Source organism: Pseudorca crassidens, chromosome 14 (genome assembly GCF_039906515.1).
Source record: "Pseudorca crassidens isolate mPseCra1 chromosome 14, mPseCra1.hap1, whole genome shotgun sequence".
NCBI classification, from domain to species: domain Eukaryota; kingdom Metazoa; phylum Chordata; class Mammalia; order Artiodactyla; family Delphinidae; genus Pseudorca; species Pseudorca crassidens.
In genome coordinates this window covers 10,421,157-10,440,183 of record NC_090309.1, presented here as the reverse complement: position 1 = coordinate 10,440,183, position 19,027 = coordinate 10,421,157, and the positions used below count along the sequence as shown (strand labels likewise).

The 19,027-nt window shown below is 53.6% G+C and overlaps 1 protein-coding gene across 1 annotated transcript; it reads left to right on the top strand.

The window, feature by feature from the left end:
- The first annotated feature begins 746 nt into the window (after positions 1 to 746).
- Positions 747 to 18,469, top strand: MAL (mal, T cell differentiation protein). Its single transcript, XM_067704335.1, has 4 exons — positions 747 to 1,033; positions 13,108 to 13,275; positions 14,487 to 14,612; positions 17,952 to 18,469. The coding sequence occupies exons 1-4, from the start codon at positions 941 to 943 to the stop codon at positions 18,024 to 18,026; spliced, it is 462 nt and encodes a 153-aa protein (XP_067560436.1). The 5' UTR covers positions 747 to 940; the 3' UTR covers positions 18,027 to 18,469.
- The last annotated feature ends 558 nt before the right edge of the window (positions 18,470 to 19,027 follow it).

Below are 19,027 nucleotides of genomic sequence, written 5' to 3'. Positions count from 1 at the left end.
AGATATAGTTTTCAAGTGTGTGGATTTTATGCCGGGGGCACGGAGGCAGTGGGACAGTCTGCCTTCTAGAGTCAAGAGGCCCAGTTGCCCTCCATGTGGCCTGGGCATGTTCCTTCCCCACTCTGAGCCTGTAGGTGGGGTGACACCTACTGGAAAGGCTCTGTGGGATTAAATGAGGTCATGTGTGCAAAGAGCCTATGGCAGTGCTGGACACTTAGTAGGCCCTCAGCAATGCTGGCTCCCCTCCACCCTCCAAGGTCCGAGGCAGCTGTGACTGTCCTTAATCCATCGCCCGGCAGCTCCACCACAGAGTGATGCGGACCGGGGTGCAGCGTTCCGGGCTCCGGGCTCTGAGGGTGCAGGGAGAAGGAATGGGTGGCCGGAGCTGGTCTCAGCACCGCCTCTGCAGGGCAGGGAACTGGTCTCACGATGAGCCTGGACCCAGAGGTCACGCGTATTAACTAACCCAGCAGAAAGATGAAAGAGCTCCAACTTAGAACAGTTCGAGCAGTGGTGACCCGAGGGGTGCCACGGTGGAGAGTTTGGGGGGAATAGTGGTTGATGGTGATCATTCTTAAGAAATGGCGATCACCTGCAGAGTGCAAAGTGTGCGAAGTGTGCGAAGCGCCTCACCGCGGTAGCTTTGGCTCCGGGTGGGAGGTGGCGCCCAGACGTGGGAATCAGGAGTCAAACCCCCGCCCCAACCTCAGGGTGGTTCAGGGCTGCGCCCTTGGCTCTGGGCAGGTCCCTTGGGGTGCCCCTCAGTCTAGGGCGGGGGCCGGGCGGCGGCCGGGGCTCCTCCCTCTTCGTCAGGGGCGCCCCTGCTCTTAACCCGCGCGCGGGGGCGCCCTGGCCACTGAGCTCCGCCGGGCAAGCGAGCGCTCAGCGCAGAGCCAGAGCTGCGCGCGTCCTGTTCCGAGGCCGTCGCCAGCCCACCAGCATGGCCCCCTCAGCGGCGTCGGGTGGCAGCAGCCTGCCTAGCGGCTTCGCGGTCTTCATCACCTTGCCGGACCTGCTCTTCATCTTCGAGTTTGTGAGTGGCTGGCGCGCCCCGCGCCCGCGCCGGGGAGGGCGGGATGGGATGGGTCGTGCCGCTCACTCTCCTGGGGGATCCGCACAGCGCGCCGACTGATCCGCAAGCAGCGAGGGTCCCTGAGCCTCCGTAGCCGGGCCCGGGGAGGAAAGACTCTCCCGCACGCCCACCCCGCAGTAATACTTTGGCCCCTTCTAGCTAACGGCCATGGGGAAACCGTCTCCAAGACTTAGGTGGAAAAAACGAACTCGCAACACGAGTCAGATCCGGCCCCGGTCCACTCTTTGCGCGCCGGTTTCGATGCTGCGCTCCCGACCTGTCTCCCATGGGCCGAGCAGAGGAAGCCCTTATTGGAGAGCGACGTCCCTGTAGAGGGGCCCAGCTCTTTCCAGGGTTAGGATTTTGCTTCAAAATTTAAAAATCATCAAAAGAAACCTGAGGATTACCAAGCGAACTGTGGAGATTGGGTTGGTGTCATAGGAGGAGCCGAATCCGGATTATTTTCTCTTGAACGTCTCTGGTGAAGGTATTTGCGACAACTTTGATCTGGAACTAATAAAACACGCTGTCGTTTGCTCCGCCACAGCCATGGTGCCCAGTGTGGGGTGTGCGAGGGGAGAGGGACCTGTGAGAGCCGTCCCCGGCCTTGGTTGACTTTGAGCGGTCTGTAGACCTCTGCACCGCGGCTGGTCCCTCCTTACACTGGAGCCGCACAGCCTCGCACGGCTGCAGGAGAGCACTTCCTACTCTGGGCTCCTGTAAAGTGCTCACTGCCGGGAGGCTTCAGACCCACCTTCAGCCTAAACTCCCCAGGGCCCCAGGGCCTCACCTAAGGGGGTGGGGGGAGCGGGTGCGGTATTTCTTCTGTGGGTGCCGTTCCACGGGCTCCAAGACTCCTTTCCCTGCGTCCCCACCGCAGAAGTGGCTGCCTGGAGAGTCAGCTGGAAAAGAAAACGTCCAAGCCTGTTTAAAAACGGGACCCCAGCTTCTTATCTCCTGATGGTCAGGGAGGGTGTGAACAACAAAGGGATCAGGTTCTGTCATCCATGGAGGGTTGGGGGAAAGGGAAGCGGGGGTTAAGTTTGCTTGATGGTACCATATCAAGGAAGTGACATCTAGGAGACACCCTGGACACCTCTACGCTGAGCCACACCATTTATAGGTAGGGACACCCAGGCCCAGAGTGGAAGGGGCTTGCAGTCACTGGAACATTCCTTCCCCAAATGGCTCATCTCTGCGCTTCCAGTAGCACTTAGCCTGAAAATGAGTAACAGGTGGTTTCTTCAGAGGCTACTGTACTTACAAAGGCAGCATTTGGTGACTGTAAGTGATGATGGCTGGAGGTGAGATGGGGCAGAGAGATTTTTAAGCAACAAAATGACTTGCTCGTATCTCTTGAGTTGCCCTAATGAGTTTTTTACTCTGCCTTTGTAGCTGTTTGGGGAGCATTATAACAAGAATCATAAGAAAGTGTGTTGAGAATTCCCTGGCAGTCCGGTGGTTAGGACTCTGTGCTTCCACTGCCAGGGGCCCGGGTTCAATCCCTGGTCGGGGAACTAAGATCCCGCAAGCCATACGGCATGGTCAAATAAATAAATATTTTTTTTAAGTGTGTTAATCGGGCTTCATGCAAAAGACTCTAGCACACCCTCCTCCTCTTGCCCTGACCTGAACAGGTACATGAACATGTGTGTCACAATAATCAACAGGTGGAAACAGCCCAAATGTCCCATCAACGGGTGAATGGATAAGCAAGCTGTAATATTCCATGCAACAGAATATTATTCAGCTGTAGAAAGGAATGAAGTACTGATACAGGTTGATAAACACTGAAACACTGTTCTAAGTAAAAGAAGCCAGGCACAAAAGGTTACGTAGTGTATGACTGCATTTATCTGAAACGTCCAGAATGGGTAAGTCTATAGAGACAGGACACAAATTGGTGGTTTGCCAGGGGCCGAGAGGAGAGGGAAATTGGGAGCAGCTTAATGGGTATGGGCTTTTCTTTCAGGGTGATGAAAAGGTTTTGGAGTTGGCGGTGATGGTTGCACCACATCGTGAGTGTATTAAATGCCATCGAACTGGTCCATTTTAAATGGTTAGTTTTCTGTTGTACCAACTTCAAATCAAATTTTTTCAAGTAAGAACTATTTCAAAAATGACAGAAAAGTATATATACTTTAATAGGCATCCATGTAATTAACACTCAACTTTGTCAAATCTTAGTATTTTGCCTTATTTACTCTCAGTATTAAGGAAATGGGGCTTTCAGAGGACATCTAAGCCCCCTGGGTATTTTGCTATGATCTTACCTTATCTCTCCTCCCTCCAGCCTCAGGACGACCCCTGGGCTGAATGTTTGTTCAAGATTAGACCTTTACTGCACACCTGACTACCCATGACTACACACGGTGTGGTTGCATATTTTTTCTCGCTTTCTGAAAGTACTGTCACCCCGTACACATCCTTCTGCAACATGCTTTTCATGCAACCTTGTTCTGAGCTTTATACGTGTTGACACTGTTTATTCAGTCTTCTGTTGATGGACGCTTGGGCAATTTCCAATGTGTTGCATTTTGATAGCGCAGCTGGAACCGCCAAAGAACATCCTTGTATTTGCCTCTTTACTTTTGGGAATTTCTTGCGGGAACACACAGAGATTTGACTTGCTGGGTCATAGGGAATGCACACCCTTGTTTTCCCAGATGTTAGCACACTGATGTCCAAAAGGGTTACAACGTACACAGCCAGAAGTGAAGTTTCCAGGAAGCTGATGAAGCTTAATTAAGCTCAGGACCCCCGCTTGCTCAGGACCCTTCCAAGACTCTGACTTACTCTGCGTGCTTTCGTAGAGAGGTTCCCCATATTGTATAACTTCCTGGCCCCACCAGCGGCTTATGAAAGTCTCCATTGTTCCTCATCCTGCCCCACTTGGTAGAGTCAGACTTTGTAATTTTCTCCTAGTCCAGAGGGTGTGAAATGCTTCATTATTTTTAACTCTGTGGTCCAGCGAGTCGTTGATTACTCCCAGTCTGTATTCTCATGCCTGACCTCCCAATAGCCCGGGAGGTGCACATGCCAAACTTTCAGCCTCCAGGACTGAGGGTGGAGCTCTGCCCAGCTCCCAAGACACGCCCACAGAGCAGGGAAGGCTGGTAGCTCGGGCTGGCGCAGGGCAGCTCAACTCTGGCCCTGCACCCCTACCCCTGAGCTCCTGACTTCTGAGAGTTGCAGGGTCTTCACGGGAAGGGGAAGGCAGGCCCAACCAGGTGGTGTGACCCTGCCCCCGTGAGCACCCCAGAGCCGCAGAGGCCATGCCGCTGTTGCAGGCGGTGGGGTCAGAGGTGTACCCCCATTCAGGTGCAGGTGGAACGCCCAGTGTGCCCCCTCCCACAACAACTCCGCCTAGGGCTTTGCTTCTGGTCTGTTCCCGCACTGCCACCCAAGGACATTTTTCCTTTTCGAGCCAAGGCTCTGTCTCCCCATCCTCGTCTTCCCTCTAAGCCAGGGGCTTCGGGACACTTGGGACATGTTCAGAAAATGGGATGTTAACATAGGATGTTTTTTGTCTCAGCTCTGGCCAGCTCTGGTCTCCCCAAGTGCCGGAAGAGACGCCTCCCTTTCGAAACTTGTGAAGGGGTTACCTGAAAACAGGTTATGTAATAATCTTTAACCCAACTGCCTCTTCCCCAGCCTGCTAGAGATGGAGCCGCTGATAGAATGGCTGGACCTTGAGAGAATATTTCTTTGGAAAGAGTGTGCGCACCTCAGAGTGTGCCCTTTGGGGGGCGTGGGTGGGAGTTGGAAGCCACCCGGAATCAGCTGGCAGTGTCGATTCTTACAGTGAACTGGACATAGTAGTTACTGAAATGAGACTGCTTCTAGGACCCAAAGTGACTGGGGACTTTTTATTATTTGAGAGTGACCAGAAAAATCCTGGGACTGGGGGGGCGGCGGGGGGGCAGGATGACAAAGCACTTTTCTGACGGGTGGTCCACGTTCTGGCTACACTGGGAAGGCAGCATGAGGACCCCTAGGAGATGAGAGATTTAGAATCACAGAAACCTAGTTTTCAAGAGGTGGGGGGAAACTGAGGCTCAGAGAGGGGAGGCAGCTCGCCTGGTACCTCCATCTCCAGTGGTACTTCTTGCAGTGACAGCAGAGCTCTCGCAGGTTGCTGCATTCACCCAAACACCCACGATGAACTTCCGTCTACAGCAGAAGGGACCCCACTGCCCACCTGGCAGCCCTGGACAAGGCCTGGTTCCCTCTTCTCCCCCCAAGGGAGTGAAGGGACAGCTCGGAGCCACTGGGGAGCTCACAGCTGCCTAGGCCTTATTGTCAAAAATACCCTGGAGGTCCTGAGTCGCTAGGTCCTGGGCCGGCCCAAGAATCTGCATTTGATAAGCACTGCACGGCCCGCATCATCCAGCTAGGTTTGGAGTGGTCGACGGGAGGCCAGTCTACCCCTCAGCGTTAAATGGGCGACATGATACTGGAGATGGCTCTCAGTGAAAGGCTTGGGCAAGAAGCCAGGTGCCCTGAGTTTCTCCTGGGCTCGGCAGAAGCACCCTCTCTGCTCCTGGGGAAACATTCCTGCTGCCCCAGCCAGGGACCTCTCCTACAGTCACCAGAGAGTGCGGGCCGGCCCTGCTGCCAGCGCAGGACGGTGGCAGAGCCTCACTTCCCTGGCTGTGCCCACTGACTCCTGGCCCTGTGTCTCTCCTCGTGTTGCAGGCCCCTCCCTGGAGCTGTTTAGAAGGAGGTAAGGGTACTGCTGGGTTTTCTTTCCTCTTCTCTAAAGGGAGGGGAAGAATTATAGATAGAGGTCTCTCAGGGGTTTGTCCTTGGAGCTGAGAAGTGACTTTTCCAGGTTTTCAAGAATGGGAGGCCTGCTTTGATCCAAAGTCAGTGACTGAGCTGTTCTCTGGAAACCGCTAAGCGTGATGATGCAGCTCAGCTCCAGGATCCTCATGCGTATGTCGTCACAACCAAGCTGCCTTGAAAAAGATCGCTTTTACGCTTTCCATAGGTCACCCGCAACTCGACGCAGATGGGCCCCCCTCTCTGTCCGAGTGCTTTCAGAAGAGAGTAGGCAGGTTCCAGATGCCCCTGCAAGGCACAGCTCACACTCAAGTCAGGCCAGGACAAAGGATGGCTGTTGTACCCACTCCCTCCATGCTGGCTGCCAGGGCGCGTTGGGGACGTGTGCTGTGCTGCCAGCCAAGGCTGGTTCTGCAGAGCCTTAGGAATAGCTTGTGTTTTTTGTTTGTTTGTTTGTTTTTAATTGAAGGATAGTTGATTTACGTTGGGCCAATCTCTGCTGTACAGCAAAGTGACTCAGTTATACACATACAGACATTCTTTTTTAAAATATTCTTTTCCACTATGGTTCATCCCAGGAGACTGGGTATAGCTTCCTGTGCTATACGGTAGGACCTCGTGGTCTATCCATTCTAAATGTAATGGTTTGCATCTACCAACCCCAAGTTCCCAGTCCATCCCTCTCCCTTCCTCTCCCTTGGCAACCACAGGTCTATTCTTTATGTCTATAAGTCTTTTTCTGCTTTGTAGATAGGTTCATTTGTGCCCTATTTTAGATTCCACATGTAAGTGACATCATATGGTGTTTGTCTTTCTCTTTCTGACTTACTTCACTTAGTATGACAATCTCTAGTTGCATCCATGTTGCTGCAAATGGCATTATTTCGTTCTTTTTAATGGCTGTGTAGTATTCTATTGTATGTATGTACCACATCTTCTTTACCCAAGGAATAGCTTGGCTTTGCTCTGGACTCAGGACACTTTATCTGAGGGAAGGGCTGGGCATGGGAACTGGGCCACCTGGGGCCCGCCTCCAGGCAGGATGGGGCCAGCCAGTCTGGACCTGGATGGGGGCTGGGGACTGACTCCCCCTGGATTCCGTGCTGAGCCCTGGCTTCCACCCCTGATACAAGCCCAGCTGCGCTTCTTCTTGGCTCTCAAGTATAGGTCCCTGGACTTGGCGCTTTGGACCAGAGGCCACCAGGGTCAGGCACTGATGAGAGGCCCCAGCAGGTGCTCTCTCCGGATGCTCATGAATGTGAGGACAGCAGGTGAATGACAGCCCTGGTCCCTGAAGCACTGATGCCTTGGGTAGGTGTGGGCCAGCTCCTCACGGGTTCCAGACTATTCCTCAGAGCACGCAGCAGGGCCCTGGTACTCTCTGCATTGTGAGGCTCTGACCTGTCTTCTGCATTCTGGTGGGAGGCCGTGGTTCCTGGTAGCTTCTGGATGGGTAGCTTCTAGTGGCATAACTACTTCCTAGGGTAATGTAGTGGCCTTGATTCTCTGTCCCTCCCACCATGTGAAAAATATTCTGTTCACGCTGGGGCAAAACAACCCTTGTGTTGAATCATTTTAATACACCAAGGTCCTAGGACCTAGAACATACATGTAGGAACTAAAAGAAAAGCCTTGGCACCAGCCATCACACATTGATGTGCATGTGCAGTGAGAAAAAGGGCCACACGGCCAGTCTCAGCTGACCTGAAATTCCACACTGGAGCCTTGGTTCCTATTAGAATACAGTCAGGCTGGGAGGGGAGGGGGCAGAAAGAGAGGGCGGGGGGGAAGGGGGAGAAGTACCCCCGCATGCTAATGACCAGTGCTATGGAGGGGGGTGGGTACTCACCTGAGGGAAGAGGGACTCAGGCCTGGATGGGGGGGGCCACTTCCCAGTCCACACTCACCCTGTTAATATCAACTACAGACGTGAACCCACACCCTGTCTTTTTGAATCCCAGACCTCTATCCTCCTCTTCACAAACAGACTCAAGGTCCCCTGAGTCCTGGTCTCACCCTCAGATTAAAGGGACATTATCTAAGTCTATATTGGGAGGGTCATGTAATGATGGTTCCCCAGAAGGAAGGAGCCTGCTGACAATGGGACCAGGAGGGCAGAGCACCTGGCATAGGTAAACTGAGTCACGAAGCCTCAGCGGCATTCCTGGCGTTCACCATGGGAATAGACTCAGAGGTCAGACTCCTCAGTGGGCAGAGGGGGAGGGGGTCCCCACAGAGAGAATCTCTGACCTGCCCCAGATACCTCCATGCGGTCCAAGGAGAGGACGCTGTGCAAATTTCTGGGCTCTTTCCCTCTCCTTGGCAGAGGTGTTCAGCTGGTCACCCTCCCTGGGGCCCTGACACTCACCAGGACCTGCCTCTGCCCTTGGTGGCCCCAGAGCTGCTTGAGTGGGACTCGGCAGCAAGACTGGAGGAGAGAGGCCAGGACGGGCGAGATGGGCTCCATTTACTAGTATGTCTTTGAATAAAGTCTGTCTCCCTGGACATACCTGCCCCCAGTGCTGCCATTTCCTCTCAGTATCTGTTAAATGCATAAGTGAATGAATGAATGAATGGGTGGCTGAGTAAGTGAGAGGTGAAGGAAGGCTTTCCTTACTTGCTGGGAGCCCAGCTCCTCCATACAAGGGTGGTGGGGCTCATATGAGAACTAGCGTTTGCTTCCTGCTGTCTCTGCTTTTCAGAACAGGAAGAGCCCCCAGCCTCCCCCTCAGACCCCTTTTCGTGGGTCTTGGGGAAGATTTCAGTGCTCTGACCTCCCTCTCTCTATACTCTCCTGCTGCCTGTTGCCTAAGTCCTCTTGACCTGGTGCCTATCCCCTTCCCTGCAGTAGCTCAGCCTCCAGACACACACGCACAAGAAAACGCCCTCTGCTCTACCTCACGGAAAGACTGCTTGTTTTAGTCAACCAAGGCTCAGAGCTGGGACTGCTGCTTCTCCTGGAACACCGTTACTCTACTGGCCAAGTCACCTGCATAGGCCCTCCCAGCATTGCAGTGACCCCTGACTGCCAAAAGAGTTCAGTGGATAGAGACACTTCCAGAAACACAAACTGGAGTTGCTCTTCCTGGTGGCCTTGGGAGAGCACCTAAGGGCTCGGAGCTCTCGGCAGCCGGGACAAGTCTCATCGGTGTGTCCATCTCTCTTCTCCCTCCTGGGGAGGTGGTTTTTGCCCACCTGACCGAAGTAGCAGGACTGCCAGGGCTGGGTGCGCCACCTGTGTTCTGTGGCCAGTTTCCTTCTCAAGAGTTCAGGGCACAAGTTCCTATTCACATACATGTGCCCTTCAAGACCACACCATGCCCTCGGAGCCTGGGAATTCTGACACTGGGCCCCGAGGGACTTACTACCGGGTGTGTGTGTGAACAGCCCCACGTGGACGTCCTCCTTGGGTCACGTCTTGCCTTGTTATGGGAAGACTGCCTGCTTGTGGTAACCCTGACAGAGTAAAATGAGCCCCAGAAAAATATTCAGAGAATTTGAGCGATTCTTCTGCCTTGAACTCGATGATCCAAGTCCTGCCGCAAAAACACTGGACAATTGTGGACCCAGAGCTCTCAGCCCTGCACAAGCAATGGAGACACCCTACCAATCTCAAGAATGTGCCGGAGGAGTCCTTTTCCCACTTCTGTAACCGGAGCTCATTGTTGGAAGGAAGGCTTTCCCATATTTTTTATGTCCTTTGTGTTCCCTTCGGCAGAGGCAGACACATTTTCCTCAGCTTTTGATTTCTGGGAGATTTTAGGTTTTTCTCTTTTTGATGCTTCTGAAGTTATTTTAAAATTCTGGGTCCCCACAAGGTCTGGGGGGGGATAATTGTGCAAGTTGAGATCTTGACCTACTGGGGTTTTCACGTGGTTACAGGAGAGGCTTCGCCCCATCGTACGACAGTTAAGACAGCAAGTACTTAGAGCACTCGCCGTGTGCCAGGCACCTGTAGATATAAACTCATTTCACCCCGGTCCCATTGGGTGGGCACTACTGCTATCACTATTTTTCAGATAGGGACCAGAGAGGAAGTAACCTGCCCAGAGACAACCAGTGACCCAGCAAAATGTGGCAGAGCTGATTCAGATTCAGTAATTCTGAAGCCTACACCCTTAACTACCCTGGCCTGCCTCCTCTGGATTAATTCAGAGAAGAAAAGAAAGAACCTACTCTTGAGTTCACGTGAGACCTTCCCCAAGACCATCTCCTGAGGAAATTGTTTTCACAAAAATCATGTGATGGGGTAGACCGCCGATTAAAACTTTTTTAAGTCTTTGGAAACTTTTTGTCTGGATTTGTACGATATCCTTGGTTCTTACAGAACTTCACCTCTGCTCAGCCTCCACAAGCACACTGAATGAAAGATGGGCAGTTTCCAGGCCTGAAACACCAGGGTGGGTAGAGGCCTCAGATCCCCAGCTCCACCCCATTCCTGGATACTGCGGCTGTGTCCCTGTGTCTAGAGGACACCCAAGGACGAGCGACTCTCACGTTCAGAGCAAGACAGGGATGGAGGCTTAAGGAGAGGAAAGGAAACTTTGTATCAGAGCCAGTGAGGAACTGGAGAGGCCTCTTGGCCGGCATTGCTGGACGTTGGAGACAGGAACCATTTCTCCTTGTTTGACAGGAGTTACCAAAACTCCATCCATGGACCGCTTGTGTTATGGAAACATACTCCAAAGCCTTTGGCAAAGAGCCTGGGATGTTTGCTTCTTGTCCTATCACTCTGCTTCTCTCCTTGGCATGAGACCTGGGCACTGGGGTTTTCGAGGTGACCCAGGCGATTCCAGTGCAGAGTGAGGGCTGAGGACCACGAGCCCTAGTCCAGGCCCCACCCCCGTTTTCTAGCGTGGGGATTTGGGACCCAGAGAGCGAGCTCAAGTCTGGTGACTCTCGGGCCACTCAGCTAAGAGATGTTATGCAAGACGGTGACCTGGGCGCAGGTGAGGGTGGTGGGAATCTGGCCTGTTGACGGAGATGAATGGAAACTGGGGCCATGCCTCCACCTGTGTAACTGATGTGTCAAAACGATGGCCTCTCAGCGTGCTTCCTGAGAGCTGGGAGCCCCTCCGGGTTCTCTTTAGGAAGGGAAGTGCTTGAACCCTCACCTACCCCTTTGCTCTTGACAAATATTTGGCCAGTGGGGCTCTGAGGCCAGGGTGCAGTGGACACTCCCTGCCTGGGATGCCTTATCTCCTAGGTGTGGGTGCTGTACTTGCTCTGTTTGCTCTCTGCAAACTTTGTAGGTGGAGTGAGGCAGGCACTGGCTTTGCCCCGTGATTCATGCTGAATCTCGGCTTTCCACTGAGCAGGGCCTGGCACGCCTTTGAGGTGGCCCAACGATCAGTCCTGTGTGAAGGTCACCCTTCCTCAAGCCGCACTCCCTGCCCCTCCTTGTTCCCCAACCTCGTGCCAACTCACGGCCTTCCCAAGCCCTCACTGCTGCTGCAGCATCCTTTGGGCTTGGCATGTACCCTTTCCTCCCCTGGAAAGCCTCGTCCTGCGTCTTGCGTCTTGCGTCCTGCGTCCTGCGTCCTGCGTCCACCTCTCCCTTCAAGACTCAGTTAGGGCCGTGTCCCAGTCGGGACTGCCTTGCCCAATCATCCTGCGCTGTCACTGGCTGACCATTTACAGTGGAGGAAGCCAGGGCCCGACAGGTGGAACCACAGGCTACAGCATCCTCCAGCGGGTGCGGTGGAAAGGCCCTCTCACGTCGTGTGCCAGCAGCCCTCTGCTCCCAAGATGGGCAAGCCAGTTCCACCCTCTTCTCCATGCCACACTCTCGTGCCTTCTAAAGCCAAGTCTGTCTCAGCCATCGGCACGATCACATCCTTTTGTTAAGCGTCCCTTATGAAAAAGTCCCAGCAATCTGTTTGATCTTAAAGGCAACTATGGATGAGTCTACACACACATCTTACTCTACAGCAGTCTGAGGATTTTTATTTAATCGATTTTGCTCCACTTATTGTAAGTTGGAAAGTGTGTCCCACTGCCTCTCAGTCATCAGTAGAGGAATTTTCTGATCAGAGATGCCCACATATGATTCATCAGACCCAACTTGGTTTTGATAACTCCAGATTCTTCACTGCACTGATTTTCCTACCCAAATGTGATGGTTTCCTGAAGCTTCTCAGCTAAGAGGCTCAGAGAACACCTGGGGAAGTGCTATCTCTTACCCAGCAAGTGGGCAGCAGGTGCAGGGAGACAAGGTCAGGGTACCACATGCATTTACACCCCAGGGAATGCAGGGCTAGGAGGGCAGCCCGTCCTCAGCCCCCAGAGCCTCAGGAGGATGGCGCTAAGCTCTGCAGTACCTTGGACCCTGTGACTATCTCCACCCGTGTCCCAGCCCAGTCCTTCTCTGGGTGGGGTCGGTGGAGGAGGCTGAGGTGACTTCACTGGGATGGAGAGGGACAAGGAGAATGGAAGACAAGTACAGGAAATCCCAGCTTGGGTTGTACCTTGTCCACAGGGGGAGCCGGACTATACCATTGAGATTATGAACCCCAAGTCTGTCCTTATGCTTCTCTTGAAAACATGGGGCTCCCTGACCCTGAGGACACCAAGTGGGATGTCTTCTGGATAATGACAGGGGGAGGAATGCTTCTCCCACCTCTGAGGATACCAGGCTGACCTGGGCCCTCCCCACTCCAACCCCATCTCCAAAAGTCAGAGAACTTCTGGGACTTGGGGATTTAAAGGTCAAGTTTTTTTCTTAAATGCTAATGATATAGTATGGCTAATTTGTTTTGCCAAGTAAAGACCAAAAGAATCAGCTGGCCACTACCATTTTATAAAAGAAAGAATATTTGGGGGAGTTTCCTGGTGGTGCAGTGGTTAGGACTCAGTGCTCTCACTGCCATGGCCCCGGGTTCAAGCCTTGGGCCACAAGTCGTGCAGCGTGGCCAAAACAAAACAAAAAGGATATTTGTCTATAAAAAATACCAGGAAGGATATAATCTCAGAGTTTGCCCTTCTACTAAAAAACACTGGATGGCCTAAGTCCTTTCTAGGGGTAACAAATTATTTTTTTTTTTGGGATAACAAATTTTTAATTCAAAGGTGCCTCTGTCTCCCCATCTCACAGACGGGTCAGTACCACACTCCCAGGGATGTTGTGAGGATTGACTGAGTTACCATTTATAGAGTGCCCCCGGTTCCCCAGCGTGACCTCTGGGTCTGGTCCTGCCTGGGTGTGGGCTCTCCCGGTCTGACCCTCACCCCTTCTCTCCCTCCCTCTGCAGGTCTTTGGGGGGCTGGTGTGGATCCTGATTGCCTCGTCCCATGTGCCCATCCCACTGATCCAGGGCTGGGTCATGTTCACGTCTGTGTCTTGCTTCATAGCCACCACTCTACTGCTCTTCCTGTACCTAATTGGTGCCCACGGCAGCAGAACTTCCTGGATCACCCTGGTGAGTCCCGGTCCTGCGATGTTTGAGGTGGGGGTGGGGTGGGGTGCGGCATCGGAGCGTCGCCCCTGGTAGGTTGGCTTGGCCGGTGCTGGGTGAGGTGCCCCGTACACGTCTCCCACCCATGCGCCAAGGCTGAGCCGGGCAGGCCCTCAGATCCGAGCTGCCCATAGCAGCCCAGGGCTCCCCGCCGCAGGAGGTCGGGCAGAGGTGAAAGGCAGAAGCGGACTATCACTGTCACCGCTTGATCCTCTGTGGGCCTGCTCTGCTTTCTCCCGGGTGAACGCCCTTTTCATGCAAACCGGCAGCCCAACAATCCTCCCTGTACCTCCTGCACCTGCCAGGGGCCAGCTGGCATCTCCCACCACCCAGAAGGGCTGGCTTCCATTTCGGGGGAGGGGACAGGGTGCTGGGGGCTGGTCCTGGCTGCCCAGCATGAGGCCACGCTCACTGCCCAGCTCTCAGTCACCACCTTCTAGAGCAGGGTCACCAGAGAGGGACTTGGCCCAGGAAGAGGGAAGGCCTATGATCGCTCTTGCACATGAATTCTGCTTTGAGGCCCATGAAGGGGGTAAACTTACACGTGGGCCACCTGCCCTTACCTCCCCTGGAAGCGGGTGGGGCTGTTAGCCAGTCCTCTTAGTCTCAAAGGGCCTCCAACCTAGACCTTAGAAACCACCTCCAAATCGTAACTACTCAAAAACCTGTTCTAGCGCTTTTCTGCTTTTAAAACGTACCTGGAGCCCCAATCCCTGGCTCCCCCCAAGAAAAAGCTAACAACAACACAACAGTGAAAACGGCCTGAGCCTCTCACTCTGTGTTGGCCACCAAGGCCACACCCGAACTGGGGACTGTGACTGCAGCTGACACTTCTCAGGTCCAGAACCAATTTCTACCAATCCCAAAGGGCCACCTCCCCACCCCTTACTAGATCCCACCTCAAGGGAAAGCAGTATCCTTCCTCCATCAAAGTCCTTACTCTGGCCCCAAACCAGTGAGATAACTCAGCTCGGCCGCTCTGGTTAATCAATGTCTCTGAGGAGGGGGGCTGGGTTGGGGGGTGTCAAAGGAGTAGCAGATGATGACAGGGGACCGGGTCCTGGGGTGGGTCCCCCGTCATCTGAGGGGCGGACAGGCCCTGCTGGGACCACAGCTGCCCCACATCTCCATATCTGGGTGCCCCACCTATCTAGTGGCCTTTTCTCACCCTGCAGGATGCAGCCTACCACTGTGTCGCCTCCCTGTTTTACTTTGGTGCCTCTGTCCTGGAAGCTTTGGCCGCCATCGAGCTGCAAGTGGGCTTCACCTACAAACATTACCATGAAAACATCGCTGCTGTGGTGAGTCCCCAGTCAATTTGCCCTGTTCACAGCTCCCACTGAAAAGGTTCTGAGTGGAAGGCTGCCCGGGCCCTCCCGCATTTTTTTAGTTCACTAAATTTTGAATAAAATAAACCTTCTCCTCATTTCTGAAGAAACAAAGCCTCAGAAAAGGGAAATGATGTGCCCCAGACTCCCTCAGCCATCAGTCAGTGCTGCACTGCCCAGGCCTGCACTGCCCAGGGGTCCAAGCCTGGTTGGGCTTTGAGGCAGATGCGGGAGGAGACATGACCGTGGGGCCTGGCACTGTCTTGGGCCCTTGTGAACAATCTTGCTTACCCCTCACGACACCGCTAGGAGGGAGGTGCCATTATACCCATTTCACAGATGGAGAACTAGGGCCTTAAGAGCATGCACAACCTGCCCCAGGGTCACCCAAGGTCAAATGTGATGAAACACCACGAGATGTCCGCCCCAGGTGCCAAATCTGTGCCACCCCCGCCTCTCTTTGGGAAGGGTAGAGCAGAGGCTGAGAGAAAACCCACAGGGTGGGCGCAGTTGGGCTCTGGGAAGGGGGTTAGTGAGGGTGCCCTTCCTGTCCCCAGAGGGAGGGGTCTGGGGGAAAGCTCCTCAAAGCCTGTCTGCTGGTCCCCAGGGGCCCACCCCCTTCCCTGGGGAAGCCACACACTCCCCTCAGCTCCCAGCCGCTCTCCAGTTCCGTAAGCATGGCCACCTCCTGGTTCCTGGCATCCCCTCAAATGTCCCACCGTGTGGGACCCTCCCCCGTGTGGGCTCATCTCCCAAGGTGGCTGGTTCCTAACCAGGAGCACAGCCAGGCAGCACCTTGGGTGTTCTTCCCTCTCTTGGGAGACTGGTCATCTGCCTCCTCCGTCACCCTCAAATGACTATTTCATCGCCCCCTCACAAGAGAACCCACACACACCTCCCCCATCCCAAGCCCAGAAGCCTTGTCTCTGAACAGACATCAGCCAGGCACTTGACAATCGTTTCTGTAAAATTACTGCAGAAGAGGGCAGTGAAATGGAGATGGAATGTGGGTAGTGGGCCAGCCCTTGACTGAGCAACGCAGGAGCGGGGAGTGAATGACCTGCCCACTGGGCAGGTATCTAGTTGGGAACCACTGGGCTCTACCAGGCTCTACCCTATTCTGACTTCTCCCTTTTACTTTCCATCAAAATGCAGCATAAACAGGCATCCAGGGAGGTGACCTGGAAGCACGGGTACAACCTGATGAATTCCCATAATGCACCCATGACTCATAGTTCACAAGCCCTCCGTGTAGCAAAGCATCCAGGTTAAGAAACAACATGACAAGCAGCCCCTTCTTGTCCCGCTGCGGTCACTGGGCCCCTGGACTGAGGATAAGCGCTGGCCTGGTTTCCAGCTCAGGTTCCACTTCCCCTGCTTTGCATTCTCATGAGCGTGACGCGCCTTCTCCCGTGTCTGGCTTCTCTCTCTTCGCCTCCCGTTCGTGAGGCTCCTCCACACTGCTGGGTGGGGATGCAGAGGTTCGTCCTCTGTGCTGTTTAGTGCTCCACTGAGGACCGTACCAACATCTATTTATCCCTGCCACGACGGATCACGTCCCCACGTCTCTGGGAGCTGAGCTGGAGAACCATGAGGAGGCCCAGGCAAAGTCAGCAGGGCTGGAACCAGGAATCCACACGTTGCCAGCGGACGGAAACGCTGGGCTGGAGCCCCCCGGGGGAAATATGAACCCAGTTCAATGGAAACTCACACCTTTCTGTTCAAAACATCAGTTTGTGTCCGTGCACATGGGAGACGGGATCATGACGACACGCTCAGGATTTAACCCCAGACCCTGCCCAACACCCACATGCCCCTCCCATGGTCTCAGGGTGGGGCGGGGCTGCGGCAGTCCGGGGATGTGACCTCCCGCACACCCCTGGCCTTTGGGAGCATCTGGCCTCCTCTCACCCCTCTGGGGCTCCTCACTTGCCTCAAAAGCTGAGCTTCTCCCTCTTTCCTCGGCTGGCAGCAGAGAATCTGCACCAGAGGGATCCCTGGGATTGGTGAGAGTTGCCTGAGAGTAGCTGGAAATTTCTGGAGAAATCTAGAGGTTTCTGGATCTTAACTGTGGTGGGCAATAATGGCAGCTGTTCAGGGAGAGGGGTTTTTAAGGGCCTAAGTTCATGTCCATTCATGGCCCTGGCTCTCCATGTTCCGTGTGCCATTTCTTGACCCCCCTTTAAAGTAAGTGTTTCCTGTTCCTGTGGGGACTTCTGAGGTGCTCCTGCCAAGGGTCTCCGTTGGGCTCGGAGTCCCCGACACAATACACTGCTCCCTCCTGATGCACAGGGGGGTCTTCGAGGGGCTTCTCACTCGTGTGTGACTGCTCCCTTCAGACAGGGTATTTGATTCCCAGATACATTTTCTTACCTTGGTTATTAAATAACTCAGGTTACTTACCGCCTCCGGCAGTGAGGGTGAGGGTTCGCCCAGGTGTGGAGGCAGCGGAAGAGCAGGCACAGTTACGGCTGATTTTAGGGGAATTTTCAACAGTCACGGGAGTGTAGCCGCCCTGATGTTATGCCTGGGTTAGAAACTCCTGACCCTACACCCAAGGTCACAAGCCAGGTGCAGATATTTGCTTGGGAGCAGGCAGCCCTCAAGGCCGGCCACCCAGAGCAGGGTGATAGGACAGATGGTGCCCAGGTGCACAACAGCAGGTCAGAGCCTTGACAGGGCACAAAGTGACCTTTTGCCACATTCCCCAGCCTCTGCTCCCAGTAGTAGCTTTCTCAGGAAGCTCCCTCCTTTTGCCAAAAGCTCAAAATCCCTCCTCTCCATCCCAGTCCCTCACTTCCTGTGGCCTGGCTCCCTGGCCCATGCTTGTGCAATTCAGAATCTTAGAATAAAATTCTGGTCGGGGTCTGAACACGTCCAGGCGGCAAACCCATGTGTTCAGGCTCTCTTAGCCGAGGCCGCTGGGATCACAGCTGGTGGACTCTGGTCTTATCGGTGTGCAGGCAGGAAGTTTTCCATGAAGAGCCCTTCAATCATCACTTGAAGGGTCTCTGAGGACCCTCGTTTCCAGTTGGATGGTACCAATATGATGATGTGTGACGGCAAATAGTTGACCTTGCACACCAAGTTCAGTATATCATTAGGTCACCTGGAGTCTGTGCTGAGGGCGTTCTGGGTCGCACCTAGGCTCTGCAGGAAAGCATATCTGCGTGTGTGATGGGAAGCAGTGGCAGTCCACAGACGTAAGGGCTGTCGATCGCAAGCCATGCACGTGGCGACCCCAGTGTGCACAGCCCATGCCTTTCCCTCTCCCCATGCACGGCCATTAATTGTCACTTATCTTGCTTTCAGGTGTTTTCATTCGTAGTCACTCTGCTGTACGTGGTCCATGCAGTGTTTTCTTTAATCAGATGGAAGTCTTCCTAAAGCAGCAGAAGAACTTTAGCTGAAAACCAAGAGGGTTATTAACTGACCGGCCCGCCTTCCAGCATAACACTTTAGAATGCAGAAATGTTCCTGATAGTGGGTAAAGAAAGAGGTTTACTCTCCCATATACCTTCATGTCAGAGTACTGAGCTATCTTTCCAAGATCGTTTCCTATTTGAAAGGGGGCAGTGGGAGTGGGAAGTGAGGAACGTGATCTGAGAGACCACAAAACTGGACTGCTGACTCCTGGACCGGATCGTGAGAACCGTCTACTGGAATTTTCCTCCGGCTCTTTTGAGTGTCCATCTTGCAGCAAGTTTCTCTGTCTTCAAGAATATTCTACCTGTCATGGGGAATAAAAATCACCCAACAAATACTTGCAGATGTCCACAGTGGGATGTGATAAACCTTTGAAATACTTTATAAAGTACCTTTATGTTCAATACTTTCATGGGGGTGTTTTTCAGTTTTTTTTTTTTTTTCATTCTCCAGCATAGAGAACACAATCATGTCAGCTTTCTGAGGAATCCTTGGTTTAGACCAAATCTCTGGAGGCAGCATCAAAGGGCAGTTCAGGTGACCGTGTGCCCAGCCACTGCATCTCAGAGAGACCACCGTGGGTATCCCATCCTCCCCAGGAACCAGGGAGGTCAAAGGGCTTCGCCATCTCTGGAAACTAACCAAGTACCAGCCTGGGTGACCCCTTCTTTTTCCTACAAAACAGAGGGGTGGGTCCGTGCTAAATTAGAAAATCCTTAAGCCAAAAGAAAACAGGGGCAGAAGTTTCTTCTCACTCTCTATGAAGCTGATCAGAAATGTTCTGGGCAGTATCTTCCATGTTCTATTCCCATTAGGAACGTGGATAAGAAACTGTTTTTAGAATTTCCTTGGACCACACTGTTGGAGAGAAAGGGGACCGGGCCACAGTGTGAAAGGAAGTAGTATGACAAGTGGCAGTGCTACCTTTCAGGTATGAGATGTCTGGGTCGGGAGGAGAACGG